The 10,685-nt window shown below is 50.8% G+C and overlaps 1 protein-coding gene across 9 annotated transcripts in view; it reads right to left on the reverse strand.

Moving 5' to 3' along the window:
- Window positions 1–6: 6 nt before the first annotated feature.
- Window positions 7–10,685, reverse strand: part of CEP164 (centrosomal protein 164) — an 88,269-nt gene continuing 77,590 nt past the window's right edge. For 7 of the 9 annotated variants that reach the window (XM_017883091.1, XM_017883088.1, XM_017883087.1 and 4 more), the window contains 6 exons: window positions 4,679–4,786; window positions 3,704–3,818; window positions 2,760–3,107; window positions 1,839–1,905; window positions 820–942; window positions 395–665 (listed from right to left, as the gene is read on the reverse strand). In XM_017883091.1, coding sequence (XP_017738580.1) covers window positions 569–665; window positions 820–942; window positions 1,839–1,905; window positions 2,760–3,107; window positions 3,704–3,818; window positions 4,679–4,786 — 858 coding nt within the window. In that variant the 3' untranslated portion in view covers window positions 395–568. Of the gene's footprint in view, window positions 670–819; window positions 943–1,838; window positions 1,906–2,759; window positions 3,108–3,703; window positions 3,819–4,678; window positions 4,787–10,685 lie in introns of all 9 variants that reach the window. The other 2 variants (XM_017883089.1, XM_017883090.1) reach the window with 2 other exon arrangements.

Here is a 10,685-nt window from a genome sequence, read left to right on the forward strand (position 1 = left end):
AAATATTAATAATAATATTTATATTAATAAAAATTAAGAAAGAAAAGAAAGACAAAAAAGAAAGGGTCTGATCTGACGCTGAGGTATTGGAGATAGATGTGGGCCCAGAGAAACCGGGTCTGAGGGTACACACATGCTGGGGGTCTCTGTCCTGATGAACTAAGAACCATGTGCACAACCTTCTTGGGAGCCCCGAGCAGTGTGCTGCAGGGCCAAGGAAACAAGCAGCTCCAAAGGGACTCCCTGAGCCTCCAAAGGCAGCTCCTCTAACACCTCCCTTCCTCCCAAAGCGCTCTCGGCCCTGATGCCCGCAGCCACCGCACACCATCAGCGTGCCATGTCAATGACAGCAGCTCGTTACAAGTCCACACATTTTAGCCCGAGATAGGTTATGTAGTCACAGAATGTGTGGCTTTACTGTTCCACTCAATCCCCTGGTCCCTGGTGGCTCCTGTAAGTCGAAGGGGGCAGAAGGGTGCTTCCTCAGATGGAAGCAGGCAGGCAGCTCCTCAGGCACTTGGTCTGGGTGGAGGAGAGGCTGAGCTGCCCCAAGCCCCTGCTCAGGGCCTCAGAAGCGATACACCTTCACTCTGTTGTGCTCATCGAGGCCCAGCTGCAGGAGGCTCAAAGTAGCTGTTGGCTTGGGTGTTGAAGAGAAGAGAGGTCTGGCCACAAGGTGAAGGAAAACTGCAGTCACTGGGCATAGCCAGGCAGGGGCCATGAAAGGGTCAAAGGCTGAACAGGATCCTCCTCAGCCCTTTAGGGCACAAGCCTGAGCCCCATGGCTCAGCCCAGTTTGGGAACCAAGTAAAAGGATACAACTTGGGGTCATTCTTGACACGTTCCAGCCACCTCCGGTTGGCCTCAATTACGCCCTGAAAGGTGGTGCTGCCCGCCTCGGGGACTTGGGAATGGGAGTGCTGCAGGAGCCGGAGCTGCTCACTGGGAAGGAAGAGAAGAGCATGGGGGAGGGGAGAGAGCCGGCGTGGAAGTGCCAGAGGATGTGCAGAGGCCATCAGATCTGTCACCTCCTCCCTCTTCCTCTCAGCTAGCAGAGCAGCTTCTCTGAGGTTCCTAGCAATTCAAAGCTTCAAAACATCTGCCCCCCCAGAACAGTTCCCAAACGGGAAGGCGGTGGATACCCTCTGCCCACTTGCTGGGTGCTACTGATATGCGGCTCTGGGCTCCCACATCTGCCTGCTCCCGCCAATCTCATCAGCAAAGTGCTCCCCTCTGTCAACTCAATCCTTGGCCAGCGTCAGCTCTCAAGATGGCCAAAGGGTTGGTGGGGGGTACGCATTGTTAGGGGCCTGAGGGAGGGAGAGGGGTTTATATTTGGCAAGGAACAAGATGAATGGAAAATTAATAACAGGTTTAAATAATTGCCCATCTGTCTCCTCCACAGGGTGTCCCTCTCACTCCAGATGTTGCTCAGCAGGACTTGGGGAAGAAGGGAGCCACAGGAAGCAGACAAGAGCTCAAGGGCAAAGACAAAGGCCAGACTCCAGGGCTGGAGGAGCTAGAGGGAGGGGCAGGGGCAGGGTCCTACCAGGGGCTGACTCCTCCCCACGGGGGCCAGAGGGCAGCTTCCTCAGGAGGTTGGCTGGGTAAGCCCAGCCCTTCCCCACTGGGACCTTGGCGGTATGGACTTGACTTCCCTCTGGTTGCAGACGGGCGCCTCAGACCCAGGCAAGTGGGGACAGCTCTGTGGACTAGAGGCCTGCCTGACTTCTTGGGGTAAGACCAGGAGGCCTGCTCCCCTCAGAGGTCCACCCGCCCCGGGAGGCGCAGGGAGCAGCTATGGCGTTCCACCCCAACCAGCCCCCAGGGAGGCTCACCTGGCAGACACGTAACCCAGCCTGCTCTCCAGCGGGGCAGGGCTGTTGCTGAGCAGCGGGATGCCAGCTGGAAGAGCGTAGGGACAGGGCTCAGAAATGGGCAGTGGTCACCACCCTGCTCACCAGTGCCTCTTGCCTCCCCAGAATAAACAATAAAAGGAAAAGTTTCAGTGGCTGGAGGCCAGAGACAGGTGAGAGACAGGAATGGTCCTATTTATTTTATTTTTAAAACTTAATCTACTTTTCAATTTGGGTTAGGGCAGAAAGAAGATATTTTGTTTTCTCTCAAATGCCTGTGTTTAATGGCTTTTCATAATCCTCAGCAGGGCTGAGACCCGGGGAGGCCACCTGGCTCAGAAGCAAGAATGAGCCACACAGCCAAGAGGTTCCAAGCAGAATCCTGGGGTCACAGAGACATGGGGTCACAACTGAGTTTGTTATTATCTCACTGGGTACCCTAGAGCATACTACTTAACCGCTCTGAAACTCAGTTTCCTCATCTGTAAAATGGGGATAAATCATTACTACCTCAGAGAATAGAAATGAAAATATATATATATATAAACTGCTTGGCCCATAATGCATTGCACAAGATGGTAGCTATTAAGATAATGACAACAATGACCTTTTAGGTTCCGAGCTCCAAAATCCATAAGAAAGGCCCCAGTCAGCCAGGCTCCATCTAAACCATCCTGACCCACAGAACTCCTGGCTGCAGGGCCACCTGCAATGTCTCCTTCCCCAGGGACCCACAGGTAGAGTCAATGGACCAATGGACTATGGCAACGTTAGAGGAGGAGAGGTGTGGCAAAGGGATGCAAAAGAGGAAGAGGAAAAAAGGAGCAGGAGAAAGAGGGTAGAACAAAAGGAAGAGGAGGAGGAGGAGGAGGGTGGGAAGGCTCCGCCCAGAGTGGGGCTTACATGGAAAATACTTGCGCCATTTCTCCAACAGGAAGTCGTCCACTGTTTGAGCCACAGAGGAGGGGAGCCTGGGCCCCTGCCCAGAATCCCAGGCCCACTGGGTGGACGTGGGTGTAGCAGATGATAAGGCTGAGAACCTGGCCAGGGAGCCGTAGTAGGTGGGGGTGGGGGTGCTTTTGGAGGCCCGGGGAGGGAGCTGGGCTGGCGTGGAGACGAGGAGCGGCGGTGGCGACTGAGGGTTGAGGCTGTCCAGGATGCTAAGGACGCTGCTCAGCTGGCTGCTGATTTGCCGGAGGGAGTGGCTCAGCCCATGGATCTTGCGGGAGGTGAGACCTGGGGTTGAGTCAACTGAAAGAAAAGAGGTGGGTGGTGGGAAGGGATTCAAGCTCAGGACCCTGGACCATTCCCAGACACAGCTGTCATGCAGCAACCTACTGGCCACCCCTCCCTGCTTCTCCAAACAGCCCCTTAGCCTTATGAGGGGGTCAGGGATGGCAGGGCTTCTGTGTTCCAGACAGTGCAGGTGAGAAGCTGGGAAACAGGTTTCCAGGGTAAGGCCCTGGGTGACGGGCCCAGGACCTCATAGAGAAGGAAGGGGAGAGGGCCCTTCTGTCACATACAGGCCAGAGCAGCCGAGAGAGAAGAGCCTCCCCAAGGAGGCCCTGGAAGAGAAAGGCCAGCAAGGCCGGCGGTCACACTGTAGAGTGCTCTGCAGCATTCAGAAGGCTTCCCTGACCTTTCAGCCCCATGTGCTGGCAAACCTAGATGGTCTGATTCCTTCCCAGCATTGACTGAGCACCTAGTCCAGACACCAGCTCACAGAGGCCTCCCTCTGCAGGGAAGGGGGTTCTTCCTCTGTTCCCCCAGTTCCTCCCATTCCATGGATACCATGGTCCTCACCCTGCATCTCCCCCACTCACTCCTCTGCTGCCACCACCACTCACAGTGAGGCAGGGAACAAGATTCAGAACTTTCACTGCTCAGGCTGTCCACGTCACTGAGGTCGAAGGTGACCGCCTTCTTGGTGGGGGATCCTCCCAGAGTGCCCTCATCTGAGGCCTGCAGGGTAGAGTTAGCAGTTATGACGGGCCTCTCCCACATGCTTTCTGGCCTTCTTCCTTCCTTTCTAGGAAACAGCTAGGTCACTGCGCTAGGTTCTTCTGTATGTTTTGTCTTTAAGCTGGTTTTCTTACACAAATCCATGAAACATGGCCATCTCCATTTGTTCTCCTAGCAATTTTGCTGCTACAAATTCAAGGCAGTATGTAGGCTGTTGCCCTTGTGATGTGTGGGAACTGAGGATTTGGCGAGTAGACTCCTCTGGGGCCCAGAGTTCCACCAGGCACCCTGGGCAAAGCAAATCACACAGGGCTGCCTCACAGCAGGGTGGGAGGGAAGCAAGGCTCAGCATATGTCCCAAAAGCCTGAGACATAGACAACAGTGCCATCAGGCCCACACAGACCCCCACCACCCTTCCCAGTAAGCTCTCCCTTTAGTGTTACTCCACCTAAGCCTCCCCTGCGCTATATCTAAACCTCAGACACCCAGGAGAAAGTCCACAAGGTCACAGGCCAGGCAGGAAAACCTATCATGTGTGTCCATTCCTGACGCCCTGGTCATACCTCTCCTTAGGGACCAGGGTAGGGTAAGGGCTCGGCCCTCTTCTCAGGCACCTTTAGCAAGAGGGTCCAGGTGTATTCAGGCCCATTCAGCACAGGTATCCAAACCCACAGGTGTCTTCAACAAACTCAGAACTGAAGCCACTGCCACCTTCATCAGCCAGTAGACAAGCCTACTGCCCAATCCTGGGCCCTAGAGGCCCAGCTCCCCCTGATGCAGGACCAAAGAACTCAACCCAATCCCAAGAACAGAAGAGGAAGGCCAGGGCCCACTGGGCTATGTGGCCATGAGGCTGCACCTCTTCCCAAAGAGAGGACTCCAGCTGATTCAGTTTCTCCTCTTTCTTCTTCAGGAGGCTATGGCCTTTCCGCATGGCTGACTTCATCTCATCCAGGTGCCTGGTCTCCTGCAGCCAAGGAGAAAACAGAGGAGAAATGACTACCTACACAGACGCTGGAGTCCCAACCCTGCCATTTGCTGACTGGGTGATCTTGAACAAATTACTATAGTCTGCTTTCTCATCTGGAAAAGAGAACTACGACTTTTCATAGGGTCGTGAGAATTACATGAGAAAGAGTATGTGACTATGTTGCATGTTTAACACCATGCCCACACCTTAAAAACTCTCAAATGGTTACTGTTAACCAAATGGTCATCATTTATTATGGTTATTGTTTTTAGAGATGAGGTCTCACCATCACCCAGGCTGGAGTGCAGTGGTCTGATCACAGCTGATTGCAGCCTCAACCTCCTGGGCTCAGGTAATCCTCCCACCTCAGCCTCCCAAGTAGCTGGGACTACAGATGTGTGCCACCACACCTGGTTTTGTTTGTTTGTTTGTTTGTTTGTTTTTTGTAGAGACAGAGTTTTGCAATGTTGGCCAGGCTGGTCTCAAAATTAAGTGATCCTCCAGCCTCAGCCTCCCAAAGCACTGGGATTACAGGCATGAGCCACCACATCAGCTGCAAATGGTTATTATCACTGCTCCAATTATCATTACTCTCATCACCACCACCACCCTGGTTGAGAGGGGTTAAGCAGGGCAATGACAGGGCCGCAGGCAGCATGTTTATAACCCTGGGAAGCTGCCCTTCTGTCTGTTCCAGCCTCATGCTCTCTGCTGACCCCAAGCCAGTCCTAGGAGCCACTGGGGCCTGAGCCCTTTTACCAGTTCTGAACACCATCACATTTCTTTTCTTTTTTTTTTTAAATAGAGTCTCACTCTGTCACCCATGCTGGAGTCCAGTGGCACAATCTCGGCTCACTGCAACCTCCACCTCCTCTTGGGTTCAAGCGATTCTCCTGCCTCAACCTCCTGAGTAGCTGGGATTACAGGCATGCATCTCCACACCCAGCTAATTTTTTTTATTTTTAGTAGAGACAGGGTTTCACCATGTTGGTCAGGCTGGTCTCGAACTCCTGACCTCAAGTGATTCACCCACCTCGGCCTCCCAAATGGCTAGGATTACAGGCATGAGCCACCACGCCCGGCTGAGCACCATCAGATTTCTAAGGGCCCAGGTGATCCAAGAGAGCTCACCCTACCAGGACCCTCAACTGGTCAAAGATCTGTGATCCCAACTAATAATGATGAAGTATCTGCTTTCTCATTGCAAATTAGGCTATCAGAGAAGCAGGGCGGGTAACTAACTCAAAGCCTTTTGCTAAGTGTGTTCAAAAGATTTTCATGTACGAACGAAGTCTTTAGTGTGACAGAATGGAAAGGCAAAGCACTGGATTTGGAAGTACTAAACATTAGTCATACTCTTCACCAGGAAAATGGGACTATTACCACTGCCTTCCACATTATAAAGGGTTATTGATATGGTTTGGCTCTATGTCTCCACACAAATCTCATCTAGAATTGTATTCCCACAATTCCCATGTGTTGTGGGAGGGACCTGGTGGGAGATAATCTGAATCATGGGGGCCATTCCCGCCATACTGTTCTCATGACAGTGAGTAAGTCTCAAGAGATCTGATGGGTTTATCGGGGGGTTCTGCTTTTGCTTCTTCCTCATTTTTACTTGCCACCACCATGTGAAAAGTGCCTTTTGCCTCCCACCATGATTTTGAGGCTTCCCCAGAATCATTTCCCCAGTGGAACTGTAAGTTCAATTAAACCTCTTTTTCTTCCCAGTTTCAGATATGTCTTTATCTACAGCATGAAAACGAACTAATACAGTAAGTTGGTACCAGGAGTGGGGTGTTGCTGAAAAGACACCCAAAAATGTGGAGGCGACTTTGGAAATGGGTAACAGGCAGAGGCTGGAACAGTTTGGAGGGCTCAGAAGAAGACAGGAAAATGTGGGAAAGTTTGGAACCTCCTACAGACTTGTTGAAAGGCTTTCACAAAAATGCTGATAGTGATATGAACAATAAGGTCCAGGCTGAGGTGGTCTCAGATGGAGATGAGGAACTTGTTGGGAACTAGAGCAAAGGTGACTCTTGTTATGTTTTAGCAAAGAGACTGGCAGCATTTTGCCCCAGCCCTAGAGATCTGTGGAACTTTGAACTTGAGAGAGATGATTTAGTGTCTCTGACGGAAGAAATTTCTAAGCGGCAAAGCATTCAAAAGGTGACTTGTGTGCCGTTAAAAGCATTTCATTTTAAAAGAGAAACAGTATAAAAGTTCAGAAAATTTGCAGCCTGATGATGCAGTAGAAAAGAAACACCCTGGAGTGGCTGGCAAGATGGCCAAACATGGACAGCTCCAGTCTGCAGCTCCCAGCGAGATCAATGCAGAAGGCAGGTGATTTCTGCATTTCCAACTGAAGTACCCAGCTCATCTCATTGGGGCTGGTTCGACAGTGGGTGCAGCCCATGGAGGGCCAGCCAAAACAAGGTGGGCGTTGCCTTATTCTGGAAGACAAGGGGTCAGGGAACTCCCTCCCCTAGCCAAGGGAAGACACAAGGGACTGTGCCTTGAGGGACGGTGCATTCCGGCCCAGATACTATGCTTTTCCCACGGTCTTCACAACCCTCAGACCAGGAGATTCCCTCAGGAATCTACACCACCAGGGCGCTAGGTTTCAAGCACAAAATTGAGCGGCCATTTGGGCAGACATCGAGCTAGCTGCAGGAGTTTTTTCATACACCAGTGGCACCTGGAATGCCAGTGAGACACAACCATTCACTCCTCTGGAAATGGGGCTAAAGTCAGGGAGCCAAGTGGTCTAGTTCCAGATCCCACCCCCACAGAGCCCAGCAAGCTAAGATCCACTGGCTTGAAATTCATGCTGCTAGCACAGCAGTCTGAAGTCAACCTGGGATGCTCGGGCTTGGTGGGGGAGGGGTGTCCGCCATTGCTGAGGCTTGAGTAGGCGGTTTTCCCCTCACAGTGTAAACAAAGCTACCAGGAAGTTCGAACTGGACTGAGTCCACCACAGTTCCAGAAAACTGCTGTAGCCAGACTGCCTCTCTAGATTCCTCCTCTCTGGGCAGGCATCTCTGAAAGAAAGGCAGCAGCCCTAAGCAGGGGCTTATAGATCAAACTCCCATCTCCCTGGGACAGAGTACATGGAGGAAGGGACAGCTGTGGGTGCAGCTTCAGCAGACTTAAATGTTCCTTCCTGCTGGCTCTGAAGAGAGCAGCAGATCTCCCAGCACAGTACTCGAGCCCTGCTAAGAGACAGACTGCCTCCTCAAGTGGGTCCCTGACCCCCATGCCTCCTGGCTGGGAGACATCGCCTAGCAGGGGTCAACAGACACCTCATACAGGAGAGCTCCAGCTGGCATCTGGTGGGTGCCCCTCTGGGACAAAGCTTCCAGAGGAAGGAAAAGGCAGCCATCTTTGCTGTTCTGCAGCCTCCACTGGTGATATCCAAGCAAATAGGGTCTAGAGTGGACCTCCAGCAAACTCCAGCAGACTTGCAGCAGAGTGGTCTGTTAGAAGGAAAACTAACAAACAGAAAGGAATAGCATCAACATCAACCAAAAGGACATCCACACAAAAACCCCATCTGAAGGTCACCAACATCAAAGACCAAAGGTAGATAAATCCATGAAGATGAGGAAAAACCAGCACAAAAAGGCTGAAAATTCCAAAAACCAGAATGTCTCTTTTCCTCCAAAGGATCACAACTCCTCACCAGCAAGGGAACAAAACTGGACGGAGAATGAGTTTGACGAACTGACAGAAGTAGGCTTCAGAAGGTGGGTAATAACAAACTCCTCTGAACTAAAGGTGCATGTTCTAACTCAATGTAAGGAAGCTAAGAATCTTGTAAAAAGGTTAGAGGAATTGCTAACTAGAATAACCAGTTTAGAGAAGAACACAAATGACCTGATGGAGCTGCAAAACAAGCACGAGAACTTCGTGAAGCATACGCAAGTACAAATAACTAAATTGATCAAGCAGAAGAAAGGATATCAGAGGTTGAAGATCAACTTAATGAAATAAAGCGTGAAGACAAGATTAGAGAAAAAAGAATGAAAAGGAACGAACAGGCCGGGCACGGTGGCTCACGCCTGTAATCCCAGCACTTTGGGAGGCCGAGACGGGCGGATCACGAGGTCAGGAGATCAAGCTCCGCCCCCCAGGTTCACGCCATTCTCCTGCCTCAGACTCCCGAGTAGCTGGGACTACAGGCACCCGCCACCATGCCCGGCTAATTTTTTGTATTTTTAGTAGAGACGGGGTTTCACTGTGTTAGCCAGGATGGTCTTGATGTCCTGATCTCATGATACGCCTGCCTCGGCCTCCCAAAGTACTGGGATTACAGGCGTGAGCCACTGCGCCTGGCCTCAACATTCTTAAAAGAATTTCAACCCAGAATTTCATATCCAGCCAAACTAAGCTTCATAAGCAAAGGAGAAATAAAATCCATACAAACAAGCAAATGCTGAGAGATTTTGTCACCACCAGGCCTGCCTTACAAGAGCTCCTGAAGGAAGCACTAAAAATGGAAAGGAACAACCAGTACCAGCCACTGCAAAAACATACCAAATTGTAAAGACCATCGATACTATGAAGAAACTGCATCAACTAATGGGCAAAATAACCAGGTAGCATCATAGTGACAGGATCAAATTCACACATAACAATATTAACCTTGAATGTAAACAGGCTAAATGCCCCAATTAAAATACACAGACTGGCAAACTGGGTAAACAGTCAAGACCCACCAGTGTGCTGTATTCAGGAGACCCACCTCATGTGCAAAGACACTCATTCGCTCAAAATAAAGGGATGGAGGAATATTTACCACGCAAATGGAAAGCAAAAAAAGGCAGGGGTTGCAATCCTAGTCTCTGATAAAACAGACTTTAAACCAACAAAGATAAAAAAAGACAAAGAGGGCCGGGCGCGGTGGCTCAAGCCTGTAATCCCAGCACTTTGGGAGGCCGAGACGGGCAGATCACAAGGTCAGGAGATCGAGACCATCCTGGCTAACTCGGTGAAACCCCATCTCTACTAAAAATGCAAAAAAATTAGCCGGGCGTGGCGGCGAGCACTTGTAGTCCCAGCTACTTGGGAGGCTGAGGCAGGAGAATGGCGTGAACCCGGGAGGCGGAGCTTGCAGTGAGCCGAGATCACGCCACTGCACTCCAGCCTGGGTGACTGAGCGAGACTCCGTCTCAAAAAAAAAAAAAAAAAGACAAAGAGGGGCATTACATAATGGTAAAGGGAGAAGAGCTAATTATCCTAACTATATACGCACCCAGGAGAACCCAGACGCATAAAGCAAGTTTACAGATCTACAAAGAGACTTAGACTCCCACACCCCACTGTCAATATTAGACAGATCAACACGAGACAGAAAATTAACAAGGATACTCAGGACTTGAACTCAGCTCTAGACCAAGTGGACCTAATAGACATCCACAGAACTCTCCACTCCAAATCAACAGAATATACATTCTTCTCAGCACCACATAGCACTTATTCTAAAACTGACCACATAATTGGAAGTAAAACACTCCTCAGCAAATGCAAAAGAACAGAAATCAAAACAAACAGTCTCTCAGACCACAGTGCAATCAATTAGAACTCAGGATTAAGAAACTCACTCAAGGCTGGGTGTGGTGGCTCATGGCTGTAATCCCAACACTTTGGGAGGCCAAGCCAGGAGGATTACGAGGTCAGGAGCTCGAGACCAGCCTGACAAACATGGTGAAACCTCGTCTCTACTAAAAATACAAAAATTAACTGGGCATGGTGGCACACACCTGTAATCCCAGCTACTCAGGAGGCTGAGGCAGGAGCATCGCTTGAATCCGGGAGGTGGAGTTTGCAGTGAGCCCAGATTGTGCCACTGCACTCCAGCCTGGGTGACAGAGCAAGACTCTGTCTCAAAAAAAAA

Source organism: Rhinopithecus bieti, unplaced genomic scaffold, assembly GCF_001698545.2.
Source record: "Rhinopithecus bieti isolate Rb0 unplaced genomic scaffold, ASM169854v2 scaffold_11964, whole genome shotgun sequence".
In the NCBI taxonomy this organism is placed as follows: domain Eukaryota; kingdom Metazoa; phylum Chordata; class Mammalia; order Primates; family Cercopithecidae; genus Rhinopithecus; species Rhinopithecus bieti.